The sequence below is a fragment of the Empidonax traillii genome, unplaced genomic scaffold, assembly GCF_003031625.1.
Source record: "Empidonax traillii isolate 1590-97213 ecotype Southwest subspecies unplaced genomic scaffold, ASM303162v1 scaffold58:size1836614, whole genome shotgun sequence".
NCBI lineage: Eukaryota > Metazoa > Chordata > Aves > Passeriformes > Tyrannidae > Empidonax > Empidonax traillii.
Genome location: NW_020955251.1, coordinates 1,424,750 through 1,448,109, shown reverse-complemented (window position 1 = coordinate 1,448,109; position 23,360 = coordinate 1,424,750). Strand labels below are relative to the sequence as shown.

General features: G+C 39.3%; 1 protein-coding gene across 3 annotated transcripts in view; it reads right to left on the bottom strand.

Moving 5' to 3' along the window:
- Positions 1–23,360, bottom strand: part of DNAJB6 (DnaJ heat shock protein family (Hsp40) member B6) — a 64,034-nt gene that overhangs the window by 36,005 nt on the left and 4,669 nt on the right. For all 3 annotated transcript variants that reach the window (XM_027879798.1, XM_027879796.1, XM_027879797.1), the window contains exons 2-5: positions 13,962–14,070; positions 13,126–13,235; positions 10,349–10,408; positions 9,933–10,043 (exon numbers count right to left, since the gene is read on the bottom strand). In XM_027879798.1, coding sequence (XP_027735599.1) covers positions 9,933–10,043; positions 10,349–10,408; positions 13,126–13,235; positions 13,962–14,026 — 346 coding nt within the window. In that variant the 5' untranslated portion in view covers positions 14,027–14,070. The remainder of the gene's footprint in view (positions 1–9,932; positions 10,044–10,348; positions 10,409–13,125; positions 13,236–13,961; positions 14,071–23,360) is intronic.

Genomic DNA, 23,360 nt, shown 5'->3' with positions numbered 1-23,360 from the left:
AACAGCAGCCACTGAGGGTCAGACATAAACTCCCATCAGCAAAGACATCTAATGCCTAAAACAACTAGAAAATAACCCTATCCCTCCCTCCCCTGGCTCCCACAGTTACTGAATAAAACAACACAGGACCAAATGTTTACCTTACATACACTTGACAAGCAAGTGTAAGGTTTTTTTCTACCTCCGACTTTTTGTTTTGCAGTTTCTTTCCTTTTTTTTTCCATGTAAAACAAGTTTTCCTCAATATGAAGATGACCCATCAGTACTTTTACAGAAATTAAACCAACAATTGGGCATGGAAATATAGGAATTATAATTTCCAAAACAAGCCCTATGCCAGGTTTAAAAAAAGGCCATTTTGTCAGCCTAGCATATCAACTAGCAAGTAAAACCACTGCAGTTAATTGTTTTGTAGTCCATTTATTCTCACTGGAATGACTCATAGGTTCGCTATGAAGGTCATTCACTCACGTGTACAAATGATCTATATTATATTACTCCCACTGTTAACCTTTCTATTTATAATCCAAATTTTCCTGTTACCTGGAGTTTGAATAAAAACAAAACAACCTATATCATGTAGGCTTCAAGTTTTTAATCCCCCCAGATATCAGCCTATTCTGCAAGTGAATCTCTCCTCCTCAGCGAAACAGCTGCAGGAACACAAAGTTATTTAAGGGAGGATCACAGGAGCTCCCAGAGATCCCTGATATCAACCCAGCTTCCTAATGGATTATTGCCACACCAAAACCTAACTGAGGCCTGGACATGCTTTATTAGCCTCTGGCAACTCCGGCAACTTGGCATCAGCACGTGCTGCAGCCTCAGGTGACTGCTGTCAGCAGCCCTGGTAATAATCCTCCCGTGCTCTTCCAGTAATTCTCCCAAGTGAGGTACTCAAACCACCGTCCAGCAGTGCACTGCGGAATGCTCAGGGAGATGGATTAGGCAGAGACAGGAAAAGGGGTAGGACTTTTCAGGGAAAATATTTCTTTACTGTTTTGACAGCCAGACAGGTACAGCAGGCAGCAGAAAAAAAATGCCAAAAACACTGAGGAGAGAAGGCAGCAGGAGGCTGCTGCGCTATCATTTGTTATATCTACCATCAAAAACATTAATAGAGCAACCTCACAGCTACTCACACCCTGTTTATGCTTTTATACCCTAAATCAGGATGATTAATAGCACCACTCAGTAAAACAGTAACATTTCAGCCTTGTAGGTCTATTTTTGTGATTTAGCAGAACCTTTCCATCCCTGATAACCTTCTCACAAAGAAGGCTCTTTCCGAACAGTTCAAATGCAGGGTGTTGGGATTTTTTAATAACTCATCTTATTATAGTCATTTTGGTGCTCACAATCCATGTTATATTGAATATTAGAAGCATATCAGATTAACAAAACTAAGCAATAAAAAAAAAAAAACTATCTACACACATTAAAAAAGTTAAGGCCTTTCTGAAAGTTGAAAATGCTACACAAATCCATGTTAAAAGCTTCAGAAAACCAAAATGTTAAACTACTGTCACTTCAGAGCATTACTGAATACTGTTTGGAGATAAATTCAGTTTATTCTAATACAGGTATTATCAAAAGTTTATGGGAGGAGAGAGTTTTAGATTCAGTTTCAATAAAAATGTCAGAGTACATTTCTGAGCAGAACTTGTGGTGCTGCCAGAACAGCAAAGATTGAGAGAGAACAAAAGGTGAGAAATTTCAAGAAAGCCAGTGAGATAGACTTCTAATCAATCAACAGCAGGTGACGTGAAACTTTTTGGGGAAAAAAATAAACGCTTAAGCAAAGAACTCATGGTAGCCTGTTACCAAACGGAAAAAAAAAATTGGAATACAAAACTCCCAGCAACACAAAAGATTGTATACTTACAAATCTGTCTGAAAATAACAACATTAGTGGTAATGTTTCCAAAAGAATTTACTTTCTTTCGAAAAATCTTTGCTAATTGAAATGCAACAACTGTGTTGTTTCTCTGAGTAAAACATTAAACCTGCTCCCTGCAAACCATGGAACTTTACCTTGCTTTTCTGTAGTCACAGAAAAAGAATGTCACCTCCAAACAGGTCAAATAACAACAACAACTACTGTAACAAATATCTCACTGCACTTCAAAATAAGGCAGGTCACAATCCCCCCACGCTCAGGAGCCCTCAGCTCTAACACAGAGACAGGATTTTCTCCCTTACAGCTAATTGCAGAATACTGCTTAAAACATGTGATTGCTCTCCTTTCCTGCCTTGTGATCACTGAACCAAATAACAACTTGCATTAACTCATTGATCCAAAAGAAAAGACTGCGTTGTTACTTTCTGTTGCACCCATGAGCTAATCTGATTCAGGACTGGCGAGACGGATGCATCTGAAATAGTGCTGGCAGGAAAGCACCATACAATAGGGCAAGAGAGGAAAGGAGGCAAACCCCAAAATATCTACATTTGAAGTAGTCCACAATGCAGTTAAAACTGATGAAATTCATTATAGCAATCTAAGGCATCAGTTGAAATCACAATACACGATCAACTAGAAATGTCACATTTCCTGTGGCAGTCACTCCTGCCAGGACACTTGTATCCTGGTCCTGGCTTGGGGAACTAGAAACTCACACGCCGAGAAGAACATCTCCAGATGAAAGGAAGTTCAGCCACATCAATTCTTTGCTCAAGTTCACAGTCTGGCTGTAAAAGCAGCTGTGCCGATTACAAGGCAGGGCAGAAGTACCCAAGGGACAAAAGCAGTGTGGGAAGATGCTGTCGATCATAGAATGACACCATTCCTGACCAAAGAATCAAGCACATTGCACTGCAATGCCATCATTCACCTCCAGAAAATGAAGAGTGTTGAGATAAACTGTGTGCTGTCAGCAAATGTTCTCACATGCACTCACTGCTGCAGGAGGAGATGTCAATAATCTTATAGGGACAGTATGCAAAGGAACCTCAGCCTGTAAAAACAGGCTCCCTGCTCACTGGGCCACCTCCCCAGCCAGTGACTGTTCTCTCCTCTGTTCTTTGCCACCAGAGCCACTCTGCTGCCTCTGCCAGAACATGACACGTGAGCTGCGTGCCCGTACTGCAGATGCAGGAGGGTGGCACTCGCTGCAGCACAGAGTAATGTTGAAAGGCTGTTCAGCCACTGCATAAGGACACAGTCAAACTCAACTGTGCTGCAGCGTTTCAGTGAGCCAAGGTTGCCTGCCCAACATCCTTTCTTCATATCAAAAGCACAATGTAATGACTTTATAGAAATGGCTACAGATATGATACCTACAATACAACCGAATTCTTGGAGTAGGTGTTCTCTATCTTGTCTATTTGAAAAAAGTTTCAAAAGATGCAGACTGGCAGTAAATACACACAAACTCATGCTACAGCTCTGAAGTATATTCAGGCACAAAAAACCACACCATCTGTACAGAAACCTGTAAAAACTTCTTCATGGAAATGTTTTCTTCCTTAACTGCAAAGTAAGTATATTGTTGACACCACTTACTCAGGAGACACTGAGATGCTGCTGCAAGCATTGTTGATTCACCTGCCTAATGTTTGAAGCATGGTCTTTGTAACTGCTCATTTTCATAAATTAGATGTCAAACAGATGTTTACCCCACTTATTAAATAAATTACCAGCACAAGCATTTGAAAGTCTTTCTAATGATATATAGCAGAGACCTTGGGGTTAGTTATTTTCTAAAAAAAAAAAAAAAAAAAAAAAAAAAAAAAAAAAAAAAAAAAAAAAAAAAAAAAAAAAAAGAAAAAAAGGAGACTTAAAGCCATCTTTGAATACCATCTATACAGTAGTTATAATTACAAAGATGCTGGAGTTGAGTAATCAGCATTTCGTATTTATCAAATGAATGCTCAAATGTTCAGGCACACCTTAAAAATGGAGGAATTTTCCATTACCACTGAATGACCTATTCTCTTTGTGCTATGTTCAACATACCATTTTATCAGCTAGCCATTCACGAAAACCAAATCAAACCATTTTTTGGGGGACTAACAACCTGAACTTGCTTGGGATGCCAGAGACAAACTTTGGCCAGACTTTGTGTTATCAAACAGCTTCTCAATCTATCTAATGGGACATTAGAAAAAGATTAAAGTTTTAAGACAGACATGAAAATTTGGGGCAAGGCCTCCTCCTTTTCAGCAGGAGAAACTGTGTATTAGTTTGACCATGGAACCACAGTATTACCTACTCCTGTTTGATAATGCTGAGTGAGACAAAAATCCTCTTCAAACTTACCAAGTTATTTCTGAAAAATTCAGAGCGGTAAGATTTGCACCATTCAGGGGATAATTATGATCTAAGACTAGTGGTTATGAAACAAAACTGTACATTCATACTAAAGCAATGTATGCACATGCAAATCTCTAAGTACTTCATAAATTGTACCAAAAGCTGCAAATTTATGTCAACAAAAAGATTAATCACCAAGAAGACACTGCTGTACAAGACAGCTTTAACTGAAAGCCACCTCCATTTTCAGTTTCAATAACCCATTTTACTAACAAATACATTTTGCATTAGGACACCTAAACAATCAATTAGCAGAAATGGGATTACATGTGAATTAAACCCATGATCTTATGCAAATCTTTTGCCACAGCAAGAAAACTTTCCATCCATGAGACACATAGGTTGATGAAGCTATCCCATTCCTGAAAAACATCCTAAAATGCAGATCATGTAAAGGTTGCAATAGTTACTGCACATAGAATTTCCTCTTTCTTGTCTTGTGAAGATTCTCTAGCCTGGATACTCCAAGTAACTCACAGTACTTTCCCAGAACACTCGTGCTTCTTTTTATGCAATCAGTATTACAGCACTCAACCTGCAGTAATTCTGTCCTTTGATGGAAGAAAACTACATACCAGACAACAAGCTAGCTGACAATCTATGAGACAAACATTTATATCTAGCTAACCACATAAAGGCGTTAAGTTTCATTTTACCTTTCGTTTCCAAGAGCATAGATTTTGAAATACCACATAAAGCAGGTAACCAGAATTCTCAAGGGAAAACTCCACAGAATGCATAATGTTTATATGTATTATGGTATTAAATTTGTATTAAAATACACCATGAATCCTACTTCACAATCTAAGAAAAACATTTAAGACATTTATAAATTACTATCTCCAAATGTACACTGAGAACAACAAAATGTTTAGGAACTATTGCAAAACTCTCAAGACTACTGTCAAGTCAGTGTTGAGACTCCACAAACAGACTTCTCTTGGACATCAAAGTCTAGAGAGGGCATCCATTGGGACCAATTTATCACATCACATCAGTAACACATTCTACCAGGAAGAAAAGCATGGTTTCTTATGGGATTCATTTAAGCAGACATACAGGCACCTAAACCAGTTTGAAATACTCTGAAACATCCTGTCGAGCTTCTAGATACAGATGCTGGAGGATACTGGTCTGCTGTAGGTCCTGAGTTGTATTTTCTAGCCCATAGAGAAACTACATGGGCATCACAGATATATCTGGTGACAGCTGAGATGGTTTAGGGTGTATGTGAAGCTTACAAGTCTAGAAAAGATTAATCGACTCCTTAAGGAGTTGTCTGAAGTACTAAATGGCCCGCTGGGAATATCATGATCTTGTTATACCAACTTCATCTTTCAATGTCATTCCTCACTGAAAACTTTCAACATGGAACCTGTTCTTGAAGTAAGGATCTAAAAAGCCTCTAAACCAAAACCAAGTCAAATCTTTAACAGCCCAGAAACAGTCAAGCGTTTTTTGCCTACACCAAATCACATCAATTTCTGTTCCTCACAATCCCTGACACAACGGGTCTTTATTCAATACACCTCCATTACCAGTGGTGACATCAGGATCCTTCCCTCCTACAAGAACAGTTAAAGTACAGCAGAACATACTTGAAAAGTTTACAAGTAAAATACAACCAAAATGCTAAATAGAACATAAATAAACCAAAGCAAGGCAAGCACCAAAAGAAATGAAGTAGGATATAGTTTCAGTATCAAGCAAGCTTACTGAAACAAGAAATCAATCCCTACATGAGGAGTAAACAGCCAGTTCTAATGTCAAAGGCCAGTCAGAGAAGAGCAGGTGTGTGGGACACACAGCTGAATACCAGACACTGGTATACCACGGCAGTGCTTTGCAATACAAAAGCAGTAGTGCACAGGAAGCATCATAAGGATTAGCATCCATCTCCATGTCAAAGAGACTAAAAACCAGAAGAGCTCACCAGGAATACAGACTCTGTTGTAACCACAGGTCACAAAACGTGAGCCCACATGTCTCGAAGTTTAGGAGTTAATCGTCTGTCATACTATCAGAGCAAGTTTTAAGAAGTACTTTCCCTCATGCACCCCTATTTTTACAAAGAATTTGCCTGAAAAAAAGAGACTGTGACTGTCCCCAGTGCAACACACAGCACATAACACTAACTTCGCTGCATTGGAAGTGTTCAGAGCTGTCTTTAACAGTATTATAAATTTTCATTTGAACAGTCTGAAAGGACTCATCAGTTAAAAATCACCACAGAAGTCTTCCTACATTCTCCTCTTTTCTACAGATGAATAAAGATGCCTTTGTTTATAAAGAAAACTTACTGTAACTGCAGTATCAGTGCAATACAGCTCAGTGGAGTGTAACAGACCCAATTCATAGCACAATTTTAGAAATCCTTCACATCCATAAATTTACAGGAATTATGCATATGAATGTTGCACTTTACATACTCAATGGCAATCAGGATAGAGAGTCCCACCTGCATTCTGTGGGCTTCACTATGTGCCACTTCAAACTGCATAAAAAGTACAAATGTTTCAAAGTATTTATTCAATTTCATCTTTGATTCAACCAGAGTACCTTTTCAGAAAACATGACCCCAGTCCTTATTCAGTTGCTTAGAATATCAATTATAACCTGAGTAGCTTCTTAAGAAGTCACTACTTCACAGAAAACTCATCAACAAGTTGAAAACTTCACATTTTTAGAAGACAAATTCACTTATTCTTCAGGACAGAACTGTTCCACCAGAGTTTCAACACAGCAGAATCTACAAGGGCTTGAGTTCACCAATACAAATACTCATGCTATACACACTATTCTGCTTGTTTTAGGCATTATAAAATGCACTACAATGAGCTGAAGGAACTGATATTTTCACGCTGTACTACCTTAAACATTCGTGTATGTGTAAAGACAATTGCAAACATTTTTTTAATAGAAATCTGTGGAAAAAAAAAAAAAAAAAAAAACGTTTGGAGTTACAACTTCCCATATTAGAGAAGTCTCCAGCAAAATTTCAAGAGCTTAAGCTCAAAATCCAAAGCTTAATATAGGCTTTTAGGACTCTGGTCACTGACACTGCAACTATCTACATGTAGTAGAGAGACAGCTTAGAAACTATCAGTTTTCGTGAACTGGAGGGCACATAACACTGCTGACAGTGCCAGAATCTTACTGGGCAAGAAGCAGAGCCTGAGCCTCACTACTTGTATCTTAAAGCTGATGATGACAGTGATTGATACATGAAGCAGATAACCAACTTTTGAATAAATAAATCAATTTGAGTGTTAAGCAAGGGGGGAGTGTGTTGTTAAGTCCACTGATGCCACAAGGTAAGGTGTATCACACAGGAGAAACTACAGCAGCTGCAACATCCCAGGAAAACTTTGTTAGCAGAGGTATCTCCATTTGAGTAGCAGGATAACTCTACACACTATGCTGTACAGCCTTCCTTCCAAGGAACTCTGAGGTTTTTTTAAGCCTATCCCTATTGTAAAGCAGAACTTGACTTCATGGCTTTAAGGTTAATCATGAACACTGACTTCTTCAGAGACAGCAAGTTAAATCTCCTGCTAATGCTGATGAAGTAAATAAAATCAAAACCAAGCAGGGCCCACGCCAATCTCCCACTGGTAGCTAGAATATGCCTCACCTATACAATTTACTATAAAGATATTTGATTGAGAACCAATCATTTTATTTAACAGATCTTAAATGAAAAAGTAAACAAAAGAGCTACACACTCTCTCCCAGCTCCTCCTCCCTAGCTTCCTACTCAACATCTTGCTTAGATTTTTCTATGTTTTATACTGCTCAATCACAAAACAGCTAAGGTTGACAGGGACCTATGGAGTTCACTGGTCCAATCCCCTGCTCAAACAGGGACACCTGGACTGGGTTGTCCAAGATCACACCCAGATGCCTTCTGAGTATCTTCAACCACAGAGATTCCACCACCTCTCCAGACAACCTTCTCCAATGCTCAGTCACCCTCACAGTGCAGTCGTGCTACCTCAAGTTCAGCAGAACCTCTGTGCTTCCATTTGTGGTCACTGCCTCTTACCTCGCCACTGGGCACCACCGACAACTCAAGCTCCACCTTCTTTACACCCTCCCTTCCCAATGCACTGACAACTCTCACCCTGAGCCTTCTCTATACTGAACAATTCCAGCAATTCTCTCAACCTTTTCCTCAGGTGAAAGAAGCTCCAGCCCTACAATGACCTTAGTGGCCCTTCACTGGACTCTATCCAGTAACTCTGTTGCTTTCACTTGGGAGACCAGAACTGGACCCAGCACTCCAGATGTGGCCTAACCAGTGCTGAGATCACAAATCTCAACTGAAATTATTGCTTAGTACTTCTTAAGATTTTTACTGTACTGCAGGCAGTGAAGAAATTGCATCTTGCCAGTTCAGAGCCCATTTCACTCATCACTATTTTCCTAGATGCTTCCTCCAATCTGCCCTTTCCTACTTCTGCTGATTTCCCACTGGATCCAATTGCCCAAATTCTGCTGCTTATCCTCTACCACATTCTTCCTCTAGCTATTCATCTAATTCCTCAACTAGCATTCTACTGCATTCAACCCCTTTTCTAATCCTTCATCAGAGTCATCCGACAGCTGATGATCCCTAAATAGCAAACCAGAGAAAGATAAAATTAAAATCTGAGCTGAACTAGACCCTTAATGCTGCCAAAGATAAAAAATTACTTTTAAAAATATTAAAACATTTACATACATTATTATAGAGATTAATCAATATTAGGAAGAAGAGGAAGAAAGCTTTGTTTCTCAAGTACCCTTCTTGCAGTTTTCAGTATGGAACTTTCTCGCAGTAAATACTGAACACAGGATCTGTTCTGCTTTATAGATCAGCACTTTGATGAGAAGAATATACACAGAGATTGTGTAAGAACTCCAGCACCTCTGAAAAGACCTTCACTGAGCAAGCAACATCACAAGTCAAAAAACCCTCAGCACCAGGGTAAAAAGATTACTTTGACAACTTTATCACATATTGCTTCCTTTAATGAGCACTGCCTAAATGAAGCATTGAGGCCTCAAGAACCATTTAATCTGAGTCTTTAGGGGTTCTATACCAAAAGCAAACAAGTGTCATGAATTTGGGAGAGTGTCTAGATCATGTATGTAGCTGTTCTTATTCTGACACAAGAAAATCACTCCTGCTCGAACACAAGTCCACACTGACAGCTATGCTGTAAGTTATAGGTAACCTCTCCAGTTTAGAAGTTCTCAAAGTTTTATTTTTTATTTATTTAGAGATCAAAAAAAATGAAATTTCAACAGACTGAGTTTGCCTGCTCGAGTTCTTGAGAAGAATTTCCACTATATATTAGCATCTTCCAACCTACACAGACACAGCAGCCAGGATTTCGTGGTTTTGTAAACCAGGCTTTCCAACAAAACATGTATTGGCAAGCCAGATCTGTTCTGTACTATAAAATCAACCAAGAAACGGGGATGAAACAAACAGTTCAAATATAATACAAAATACCAGCTGTTTACCTCCTTTTCAGAGCTACTTCTAATAAAACTGCATTAGCTATATTTGTAATAGTAAAGTTTTAGCCACACTTTAGATGCACGTAACTAAAACCAGTGGATTACTTACCAAAGAATTCAAATGAAAAGGGGTCCCTTCCACCAAAAAACTCCCTGAAGACATCATCTGGGTTACGGAATGTAAATCCAAAATCAAACGCATTATCGTGATGATTTCCACCTGAAAAAACAAAAAAAGTTAAGTTTCAATTACCTTCACACGTTCTTACAAACAAAAAAGTTCACTTCTATATGGTATTTGAATCATTTAAAAATATAAACAATTTCTAAAATTTCCCTTTCAGGTATCATTCGGGTTAAGTACACACAACATTTTTTATAACTGGTTCTCTATTTTTAGGTAACAGTAATACTTTTGACAACACAACTAGAAAAAAATGTAAAACAGTTGTAATCTCAATTTTCAGAGGACTGGAAGATTCCACCAGAATAGAGAAAGCAAAGAACTGCTGGATGTCAACATACCTCCGCCTCCATTTATTAGGCCTTCTTTTCCATATCTGTCATAGATGTCACGTTTTTTAGCTACAAGGAGAAGTTGTACATCATGTCAGTAAACAGGTACATTGTTTTTGTGAGGAAAAAAAAAAAAAGGACTTAGCCAGTAGTCTCAGTTAAACATCTTCTCAAAGCTTTTTTATTTAACAAAGTTCTGGCACATAACTGCTGAATGTTTCTAATGAGGACTGCCAAAGCAATTTAGGTGCAGAAAGAACACACACTAAACTTCAGACTTACTACCATTTAGTTCTAAAAGCTCCAGTCTTGTCATATGAGAATAATTTTGGTATAAGGACAAACTTCACAAGGAAGTTTGCCCTTTACAAGAATACTTTAAAAGAATACAGCAGTCTTCTTCTTTACACAAGGTACAAAGCTTCAAGGCTGTAAAGGGCCTCTGGAACTCAACCTGCAACTCCACACAAGTCTAATCACAAAGTTGGTCAGGTCTTGCCTGCATAAAGCCCTGAACTCATCAATCTCCAAGAAAAGATTCTACAGTTTCTCTGAAAAGCAGCTCCAGAGCTCAAGCATTCTCACTGTAAGCATTCTCTTCCTTCTATCCAACTTACAAGCCCTGACCATTACTTTTTTTAACTTTTATTACACAAGAACACGCCCACAGTGAGAGAGTTCTGAGAACAGAAGAACAGTGTTTATATGAGTGACTGCAAAACCCCTAAAATTAATTATAACCACTTCTTTTAACTTAATAGTGGAGAATGAAGGGACGTTACAAAAATGCCATGGAAGGATGTGACTCAAACTGCTTGCTCCCCATTATTTTAGAAGGCATAAAATGACTATTAATCTCACTCCAGACCAGTCTTACAGTATTCATGAGAAAGGGGAGAAAAATGAGCTCTACATTACTGCATAAGATCAGATGGCACTGTTGCTACTAGAAGGGAACCTGAAGAGCTTAAAGAGGCAGATAGTTGGCTTACTCTGCTTGCACTGGTGTGGAAGTATCAGCCAAAAACCAGTCAGGGCATCTGATTTTAGACTCTCAATTTTATCATGCTTTTCCCACTGGAATCTCTTCAGTGAAAGATGCTTTAAAATTTAAATAGCATCACTGAAAGAACATGCAGTTACCTCAAAGAGATGCTGGAAACTAAAACAGTTCTGACTAAGAGGAATTAAAATTTTATATAATGGTCATCATCTCCAAATAACAGAAACTTGCAATAGGTTCACACGCACACAAATCCCTAAAGCTTTTTAAATTACCCATATTGCCTTTCTAGAAAGCAATTTCTAAAGAAAAGAGGTTAACCTACTCATCAGTGTTAAAAAACCAAAGCAGTAAGGTAGATAAACTGTCAGGAACAGGAAACAGCAACTTGAGGACTTACAAAGCCCAAAGTTCATCTCTTAAATTGTTACATTTTTGAAACCACAAGGGATGTGTGTTCAATGATCACCCAATGTCAGTATTCTTTGCTTATGCAACCTCTTACAAAACTATTCTTCTGCCAAAAATCTGTCTTCATTCAAGCCTGTAATGGTGTCAGAAAATTTCATTAGGTCTGCAGAGGAGCTGACTGCCTCTTGATCACTGGGCTCAGGATTCTGGTATCCCTGCTGCACAAATGATTGTTAAGACACCGCTAAGTTAGGATTTGGTCTCGATCCAAAAACTGGCAGCACTTTTAAATGTTCTAAAATTCTAGCAGTGTACTGTTTCCAAAGAACTTAAAGATCTGAATAACAACCAGACCATTATCCTATTTTTATCTAGCTAAAAATTAGCTTAAGATGGTTAAAGTACTCTAGAAGACAATGAACTAACGATAAATTAAGTTCTGTTTCTCCCATGTCAATTAAGTATCAAAACCAAGCAAAGAAATAGTGTGTACTAGACTGCAGATCCATAAATCAGGCTGAACTCTGAGAGGTAATCTAGATGCCACTAGTGCTTTAAATATAGCTTTCCCATGCTCACTGTCTCAGGTGAAATCAAGGACACTTCAGAAATAGCATATAGACAGCTGCAGTCAATTATAGAGGAAAATAATCAAAGTAGCTTAAATCACTTTGTTATGATTCAGACTGCTTCTGCCAGAACACTGGCGGGAGTTAATGATACTCTTCGAGCAAACACATGGCTGAACTCTAAACTGCATTCCTGCACTACATGGGTCAGGCTAAGCACCTCTTTCAGAACACTTCAAAATAAACACTATCACTATCTGTATCACAGTTGACTCAATTTACGGAACTCACTCAAATGCAATCCGAATTTTCAGCAAGGTTTACAGTATGCTTGAGTTTGTCAACACTAGTTTACTGCTACAAGAACTAGAAGCAGTAGGCCCAACCATAGATACTTTGGGGTTGGTCTAGCCTGACTTACTGGATAAACACAATGATACCCTTATGCTGATGGTAACATAGGTTTTCCCTGCTAAGATAAAATTAATCTTGGTATTCACAGACTTCTCTTCAGAAACTTCTGAAGAGGGCCTGTCAGACACAGAATTTCAATTTCTACAGTAAAACTAATTTGGTTACTCATCTAGAGAGATCCTGAAATTTTTGTTTCAAAATTTCTGCTTATTCTGCCTTATCTGCCACTTCTTTCTCTCTCTCTCCATCTCTCTCTTCTGAAAAGGAAGTAGTCAAGCTGGATAATAAATCAAAGTAACAATATCTCATCATAGCATCCTACATCAACATTTTCAGTCTGATACCCAGAATAGAGAAAGGAAATTCAAGAACCCTTTTAAAATACCTACCATCTGACAAAACTTCATAGGCCTCAGCTACTTGTTTAAACTGCTGTTCCGCCTCATCTTTATTGTCTGGATTTTTATCAGGGTGCCATTTTAGTGCCAATTTACGGTACCTAAGTGGAAGGAAAACAAGGGATATTTTACTCTGAAATGATGGAATATGCTATCCAGATTAACACAAAATGTTTCAAACAAGTTGTCAGGAATTAAAGTATTTAGAAATTCCCCAGTGCTTTGTATGTTGCAACCAGACTGGTATTAACAGATTCTGCAGGCACACAAAGAACCACCTACTCAGATATGCTTTTAAGAAAAAAGTAGTCTGATATGCTTCAGTTATTTTGAAATTATTCCTGCGCATTTCTGGTGATCAACATCTGGCAGATCTAAGCAAAACACTCCAAAATAATATTTCTGCTGTGAGTTTCTCCTTGAAGCTCTGTAATTCTTCAAGACTACAGGTAACCATGGGGAGCATTGAGAAGGATCTGGTACATGTGAAGCACCTGGTACAGTCAAAGTTTATAAAGCCTCAAGAACACACCAATGCCAGACCGCGGCATCATCTTAACATCAATGCCTTCTTTGACTGCTACACCTGCACACAATTCCTTTCCTGAAATGAAACATTTTATGCAAATTGTTCGTAACTCCTTAGAGGGTCAAAGCTAAGCTTGTCTTTAGGTTGGTATGGAGTGTTTTACACAAGATCACAGTTCAAACATCTGAGTCGACAAAGTAGCATGTGCAGGAATTAGCAAATCAACAAGGGAGGACAACAAAGTGCAGATGCAGAAACCAGGTTTAAAATACACAACGTACACGCCAGTGACACTTACGCTTTTTTAATATCCTCTGCTGAGGCATGCTTTTGCACTCCCAGAACTTCATAGTAATCCACCATGTTTCAGTAGGTGTCTTGTTAACAACAGCTGAGTCTTTCAAGTCCTGTAACAACAACAGTAACTTGTAAATGAAGCTTGTCCAGTGCTTTTACTTCATAAAAGTCAGGTAGAAGTCTGGTATCTTCTAGTACCAAACCTGATCTGAGAGAGACAAAATCAAATGTTCCAACCCCCAAAAAATAAAAACACTTTATTTTAGGTCGACAAATCAAGCAATTACTTTCATTCTGATTTTTATGTTCCTTAATCCCACTGAAGCACAGTACACAGACACATAGGTAACCAGCAGTTCCTGGAACAAAACAGACTGAAAAGCCAGATTTAATCAGTATATTAAAAAGAATATGTGGGTCACGGTTTTGATTACATATTAACAACTCTGAATACAAAAGAAAGCACATATCATGTTCACCAAATGTCATCTATGACACCTACATCATGTCTTAAGTACATATGAGCAGAAACAAAGGGGCCTTTCTTCCACAACTGCTCTTCAGAATATTATTTCCTGAGATTCTCCCTTCAGAAAAGCAACGAATGTGCAGGTCTTGGAAACCTAAAACTCCACCTATTGATTCCAGTAAGCCTTTCTTGTGCTCAGACATTGACAAAAAATTTGCAGGTTGTCAAAGCTACTGAATACCCTTTACTTCCTTTGTGTTTACCAACAGAAGCACACTGCCAGGCAAGGTTGCTCCAACTGCAAGGTTAAACAACCAACTCAAGTACAGAGCCACCTTCTGTTTCCTTGTATAAAAGAATAAAGTTTTCACATGAGTCCTAAGAAACCTACAAGTTAAAAGAAAAAGCAATTTAAATACTGTTTCTTGTCCGTATTAGAGAATAATTACAAGAAACATTTATATTTATATTACTCCAACTAAATGAGGACTAAGATGAAAGAATCTTTCTAAAAGTTGCAAGAATGGTTTCATGTCTTCCTGCAAAGGCTTCTTCTCTCCAACACTGTAATAAGGCCCCACTCTGGCAAAAATTCCAAGCACCTTTCCATCCTATCACTGCTGCTGGTTCCTTCCAAGTTTTACGAACAAGGAAACACCAACATTTTCCATGAGTTATCAACTTGTTGCAGGCAAAGCCACACAAATACACTCAGAACATAACAATACAGCAGTGTATTAGTCACATTTTCTTATCTCATGCATCAAGAACAAAAATTCATTGAAATAATTTTCCCCCCTCAAGTCATTCAGTGTTTTTCACTTTAGCCCACGCAAAGTCTCATTTTCCTGTTCTTTCAGACAAATGCAGAGGGTACCCAGCATGATGTAGCCCAGTGAAATATTCTGAAATTAATGTATTGTACTGATTTTACATACATCTTTCAACATCCTGGGACATGAACAGAAATGAGAGGCTTCCATTTAAAATAAATTGGTACATCTTCAAAATATGTTGTTGCTGTAGGTTAAAGCTTAATTAACTTTAATTAGGGATGTGGTTACACACACATTTCCTCAAATGGCAAAACCAGTTTAAGAGATATCCTGCCATGCTGCCACCCCACTCCAAACTACTCACAGAAGCAAATGCACTGGATGAGCTATCTGTGTTTAAAACTTGGGTGGTTTTAGCAATCTACTTAACCAAACAGTCCCACAAACACAAAATTAAAGTGCAGCAGGTAAACAGACCTCTAATTGACTTTGCCCTTTGAAGAAATCCCCATACCAAAAATATAGCAAGGGTATAGTTAATATTGTGACCAATGGCAAAGGAAGTTGGGAGACATGAATTAAAATGGACGCTGAGAATGCCAATAATAATATACCAATGGCAGGGTTGAATATGTAAACATACAGATTACCAAAAATATCCCAGAATATTTGCTATCAACTGGCCTCGCTGGTTTTGCTGTTTCCCACACAAGGACTAGAACAGCTCATGAACACAGAGGGGAAGAGCGAGGTCAGCGTGGGTTAAGTCTGTTATCAAATCCCACAGTCAACCCTTTTGAGCAATAGCACATATGGAACATATAGTTACAAAAAGAAATCAGAGTGTATCTAATATGAGTCAAGCTTAAGGCTAGAGGTCAGAGCCCCTCCTAACAAGAGATACCAGCAAACAGCAGGAAGCCACAAGACAGGAACACAGACCACACCACTAAGTGTTTTTTCCATATTCTCATTTTCTTAAATGTAACACTTGCATTAGCTCTCCTCTCCATTCAGGCACCTAGCTTAGAGGGAAAATTTGAACCTCAAGCTTCTAGCTAGAATAAGCACATAGGAAATAAATCACATCTTTTCCTAGAGAACTCTGTGCACACTGGTAGTCATACCGATTTCATCATATATTTAAATACTTTCCTGTTTGTTTAAAAACAATGCTTCAGCGTTGTTAACTTCAGACTCAATGCAGACACCAATATATCCTAAATAACAGAAGCCTGAATTTGGAACCAAAAACCAGTGCTGAGGCAGTATGACCACCTCTTAACAGATGACTCTGGCCCTAAAAAGCAAAACCCTTCAAGAATAGAGGAATTATGTGTTCCAAAGAAATGCATATTCTGTCTTTAGTGAACATGCTATTGTTCAGTTTTTATTTGCCACTAATATAGGGTCTGGAATTAAGACAAGTAGCAGCTCTCTAAAGAGAACAAACCGTAAATATTCTCCTTCTCCCAATCAGTCATGTGACAGTAAGAGTTCACCTCTATTTATTGTTATTTCTACCTGCCAGTTACCATAAACCAGAACCTGTACTGCTGAAATGTTAGCTATCATAGGATCTTTTTTCTTGTACGTAAAAAGGTTTTAGCAATATTTACACGAAGAAAATAATCGGCAGCTTTTTTGTTCAGCTTAATTTTTTAAAAAAAGTATCAGTTAATATTTAGCCCCTTAAAAAAAGCATGGGATTTCTGCTCAACAGCAAATAAGACTGGGGGGGCGGGGAGGACACACACACTAAATCACCCACATCCACAAGCCAATCTCTCCCCCAAAAATCTCCACAATACTCGCAAACTAGAAAAGACCTCTGTCCGCTATCTTTTCAGGACAAAATTATCTAAAATATTTACTCAAGGAAACAGCCACCATGAGCTTATAATAAAATAGAATATAGACGACCATCAACTTAGACAACAGAAGATGGTCAATTAAAAATTAAAAAAAATCAGTATTTTTAAGGCTAGTAGGAATCTGCATGGTGAAAATGCCTAGATGTTTCAAAGATGCAAAAGACAATTATCCTAACCAAAATGACACTACAAAATCTTCTTCCAACAACAAATCTGTGAAACAATTTGTCTCTAAATATCCAAGCAAGGCTCATTAATCAGGCACTGGGGATTTTTTCGCACAGCCACAAGGAAGCCAGCCCACATTAAACTAATTTCCCACCTCCATCCACACAAAATCTTCAAAGTCTCAGAAGAACAGATAAGCAAAAAATCTCCAGCTGAAAGAAGTTGTTTCATGGTCTTCGTGTTTGCAGTTACTTATGCTCGTAACTGCCCTATGTTTGCAGTGTGCTATCAGCTACTCTAACTCCTTCTCTGGAGCATGAAAACCAAACAGGCAAATGTTTATGTGAACCAAAAGTTTCCATAGTTTACAGAGTTCTCAGTCACCACAGGAGAAGTCGGTTTTGTTCTGGCTTACGGAGCAGCGGCCCTGAGCACTCACACTGACTCAAGGCGACTGACAGGAGCACATGACCAGGCTGGACCCTCCTCGTACAGCACAGCCCAGAGCTCCACCACAGTTATCCTGAAATCCAGCTCAAACTCTCGTCACAGCACAGTCCTCAGCTACATAAAAGGCATGAGAAGCATTACAGCACATAGTTATATAGAGAGCCATAAACCTTTATAAGATCAGATGACAAAGAAAAGCAAAGCAAGTAATCAGATGCACAACCCGAAGGGATGACAAAGCAGTACCCCTAACTAAAGACAGAAGGAAGGAAAGTAACCAAACAAGAAATTCTTAGAGCAGCCAGGAGGGAATTCAGACAGCAAGGGGCATGCGACCTTTGCAGTCAGCTTAGTCAGAAAAAGTTATCTATTTCTGGCCATGAAGCAACGGGCAGCACAGAGAGTCCTGAAAGATGCCAGAATAGCTCCAGCTTTGTGACTAGTGCAGTCACCTGGAGAGCCAGATGGAGTTCCAAACTCCTGATTCATGCAGTTCACAGAAGCAGCCAGTCATCAACATCCTGTGCCATCCAGTTCCTGGTACCTGCTGCTTTCGATGAACATATGTAAAGGACTGCATCCTGCTGGCAGCGCCGGAGGAATAAATACCCTGTTCTGACTCCCAGTTCAGCTTGAGCTTGAATCCAACCTACTCAACAGCAACTGAGCAACTCAGAGATGTCTCTTGGATGTTAACAGATGATGCACACACTCAAAGATCTTTGGGAATTGTAATCTAGGATTAAAAAATATGATTCTTCACATTCCAAGAGTTTTATTAGAAAGCAATATGTGAGTGGGATGTGATGAACTTTACACTCCTTGAAGTGTGCACACTACAGTCATGTTGGTGTGGATCTGGATCCAAGGCCATACAAAGAATTCCAACAACACACACACACACACATTTCCCAAGTTTTCTAGTATTTCTTCATTTGACTTTTACACAGCTAAGACACCTTTGCTAATCATTTTTTTATTTACAGTTCAGTAAATTCAGACACATATACAAACATTCTGTTTAAAAGTAACAAACTTCAAAAGTTCAGTCACTTCACTTGCTCAGAAGCTACAGCTTTCAAATGCAATCTATGAACTTTAATTACTTGCCTTATCTCTCCAAGTTACCCATCTAAAAGAGGGTAAACAAAGATCAACCATAACACTGTTTGCCAAGGCCTCTAGGACACATTTGTACCAGTGGCTCAACGAGGTCTCACTGGCTTGAAGAAGAAACAGCTCTTTAAGAAACAGATCCTGGTTATAGGACCTGACTTCTGGTATCTCCTATGCCCTGACCAAAGCCAAATCTCACACCATGGCTCCTCAGAGCGAAACACCGCTCAAGCAACAATCAAACACATTTCACCCACCACAACTCAGCAACACAGGAAGCCATACAAGTCCCAAAACCTCGGCCAAATCCCCCAAAAAAATCAAGATATCTATGTCAGTTCTAGCAACAATATCTGGGATGTGCCATATGAGCTGAGACCAGGAGCAGTCTCTTGACTGAACTCGCAAAGATCCACCGTGCCAGCGCTGTACGAGAGCTAGCACAAAAATGCCCACACTCTTTACTAGAAAATCTAAGAAGTTTAAGAATTCTAAGGAACAAAAGGAAAGTTACTTTAATTCTGATGAGTGCAATAACAGAGCAAGAAAACCTGTATAAGTTTTGTGATTAATTAATCTGAAAAGATATTTAAACAAGGCACCAACATTAAATTTTTCCCCCTCTGATACGTGCACAGTGCGGTGCAGACTAAGGAATATTAAAAACCTCAGTACTTTTAACTTGTACTTACCTGAGCTTAGAAAAGCTGTCAGAGTTTAACTTCACAGGTTCCTGAAATTTATTGTTTCACGGAAAAATGAAAACTTACTTTACAATTAAAATTAGTAAAATGTACTTAAATAGCCATGTTTATACTCATTATTTTAATACTACCACAGCACCTCCGGGAGATGAATCTAATAAAATGAACATTCCAAAAAGCTTAGTTTAATCTCATGCTTAGAACAAACATCCTGCTTCTATGTCAGAAAACAGGGTGGATTTGGATACAGTTATTATGACACAAGAGGATGCAGTTCATACAGGGAAAACGTAGTTGCTGCTTTTTTTCCTTGAAGTTTATGTTCCATTTTAAAAAGCCAACAACAACAAAACCCCACTACAACGAAAAAGGAGACACCTGTACAAAGCCCCCTCACCCCTTAAGGCAAGAAGTTACCAAGAACCCTGACCACTCCACTCCTCTCCAAGGGCTGCAGGACACAGCTCTGACAAGAACCACAGAACCCGGTCTGTTTGACTGCCTGGCACAAGAAAAGCCTGTAGAGGGCAACAAGTAAAAAAACCCATTAAAAACAGTGAACCAACAAAAATGGAAAACAGAAGAAATCCAAAATCTTCATCTGTGAAAGAAACATAAGCTGTCTAACAAAAACAGGGAAAGGGAGCTGATCAGGCCACCCTCATTCCCCTGGCTGACACTGTCCTGCTTATCCATCTGATCTCTGAGCAGGCCCTAAATCGAGGGAGACTTATTCACGAGCTCTCCTTAAAGCAAAGGAGCATTTTTCCAAAACACAACAACACAGGTGTCCAAATTTGGAATTGTGTCACAAATATCTGCAACACTGGCACCCTCCTAAAACTAACCATAAAAGGCTACTTGATCCAAAGTAAAAATATTCCTATATTATTTTAAAAAATATACAATCTGTGTTTGATTGAACAATTAAAAATGGTGAAAGCCTCAACCAAAAGATGAGGCCCAGGAACTTTCAGCCAAATAATCACATGCAACGACATGATCCTTTAGGGAAAAAAAATAGTTTAAAGCTTCTACACACTTCCCCTGAAGTATTTTTGGAGTTGTGATAATTTTGTTCCAGACAAACAGGAAAAAAAAAAGTTTCATTAATGCAAAGAGTAAGTTCTTTTTCAGAGCACTGACAGGCTGTCATAGATTCACACTATATTTTAAGGTAGAAAAATAATTCTAATGAAAAGAATTAAAGTTTTAATAAAAACTGTTGTCTGCAATGTAGACAGGAATTACTTCAGACTTATTATAGGAGCTTCAAGATCCTTGTTAGGTACCGAGTCCTCACTAATATCAGTGGGATTTCAGTATTTTCTCAGAACTAATTGAAAACATAATTGAAACCTACAACTAGTAACTGGAGGAGTGAAATGCATATGCATGAATTATTTCTTCCCTAGCACTTAAATAAACAGAAGCAGAATAATGCTTTCATTAAGACTAAATGTAAGAAAAATCTAACATCCATTCAAATGTATTTCATTCAAAAGAAAAAATATAACTTAAACCTACTAATACCCTCAATTACAATTTTATTTTAAATCTATCTTGAAATAAACAATCATCATACGCAAGATCCAACAAGTTTTGACCAAGCTAAGTAATTTCTCACTAATCCCTGAATCCTTATTCCTTGAACAAGACAAAGGAAAAGCTGTCGACAGAAAATGCTTTCAGGACACGAGGCTGAGGAGGTTCTTTACAAATGCTATTAGAGAAATGGAGCACTTCCTACTTAAGGAGCACAATGCTAGAACATTAAACCTCACACGACTAAGTTGAAAATTAAGGCAACGCATTCCCTTCAAAACATCCCTGTATGCATGGTAAGAAGCAAGAGGTGCTCCAGCCTGGAAGTGCAGTGCCCTGGCAGGACGAGCTGCCCCCCCCTGCACAGCCGGCGGCACAGGAGCAGCTCAGGCTCACACGGGTGGCTGCGCTCCGAGTTCAACCCGGTGTGACATTTCAGTCGATTCCAGGCCGGAATTGCGACGCCTCTGGACTCGGGTACAACACAGTCACCACACTCATCCCTCACAGACCTCACTGCACCAGTGTGATAAGCACAGATGCGAAACAAACCAAAAAATCAGGTACTTCTTCCCGAAGGACAGTCCACACACTGTTAGGAACTACTACATCCTTGATGTTACAATGGCGATTTACTATAAGTTATTCCTTCTCTCCATATGCATTCCAAAACTTCTAGAGGACAAAACAAAGAATACAATAGTAAAGAAATCTGTGTACTTATAACCAAAAAAAAAAAAAAAAAATCAGTAGCAAAACACATTAGCCCTCTAATTAAAACTTCAGTGTTACACAGAGGTGAAGCCTCGTGCGCTTTCTCTCCACAGCCAGCCAAGATAAATTAGCAAACTGTATCAATCCAGGAAAGACAGAAGAAAATACCAGAGAGAGAAGCTACTTGGATAAGAACATGCTGTAGTCTGAAAAAAAACAAGTGCTAAAAACACAACTCTGATGGAGAACAAGGGGAACCCTGAAGGTTACATATAAATTATTATTACTACTGCAGTCTAAATAGTGCTGCCAGTAAAAGTACCAATTTAAATTTCTCCTCCACTATCTGAGATCATTTAAGGAAATTTTATAGTAATTTAGCTTCCATTTCCAACACTCTCTTATTCTCCCCTGAGAAGGCAGCACAGGAGCCAAGACGAGGGAAAAAAGTTAGGCCAGTGTTGAGCTACAGTTAAAATTTTAAGGAAAAAAAAAAACTAACTACAGAGATAATCTATAAATACATTTACTCATTGGTCCAAACAAATCTTCTTTGACAACATAATCCATCAAACTAAATGGTACTTTAACTACCAGGATCTTGATCATCAGCTGAACATAAAATCCCTAACTGGAATACAAGGATCTCCAAAGAGTAAACAAAAATTAAGGTCAGCAGGCAGCAGTGACTGCAACCTCTGCTGCAGGACCGGAGAGGCAGAGCCTTGCTTCATTCCAGCTGTTCCCTCTGTGTCAACACCTTATTCTTACCACTTTTTGACACTTTATACCCTGAAAATCCTGGGTTTGATCCCTGATTAACTAAGCAATGTCACCAGCCTGGCCACGTGCACATTAGCACTGTTATAAACTTAGCTTTTATGATGTTACTGCATCAGTTTATTACTATCAGAATTCAAGCCAAATTTGTTCAGGATTTTGAACAATCTTTGTTAGCACGGCTCTACCGCAGAGCAGCCAAGGACAGCTCCGACCGTAACACAGCTCTGAGTGTTGCTGCGAACATGAACGCTGGTCATAAATCACTTCCCAGCCCACTGCCCCCTCTGAAGTCCAGCAAACACTGACGGCAAACCACGCTGCTTACCTGCCAGTGTCAACTTTCAACTCGGCTCGGAGCTTGGAAACAGCGAGTTCAAAACACCCAACCCGCTGCCGACCTCACCCACAACAAACCTCGCTCCTGACCCTGCCCTGAGTAACAAACACTGAGCAGAACTTCACCGAACTGCTTCTATCAGGGAGGAAAACAGCGCGTTCAGCTCGAGACCATCAAGGCTGGAAGAGACCATCAAGCACCGTATCCCTTAAACCACCAAACCACATCGCCAGTGCCTCTTAAAACACCTCCAGGGACGGTGACTCCACCGCCTCCCTGGGCAACCCAATTCCAATGCCTCATCACCATGAACAGTGGGAAGCTGTTCCTGATACCTGACGGAGCCCGCCCGTCCCAGCCCAGGGCCGTTCCCCGCGTCCCCTCAGTGCAGGCAGGGCACAGACACAGAGCGGCGCCGCGGCACCACCGACCGCGGGGAGCCGCGGAGAAAGGAGGGCCCGGCG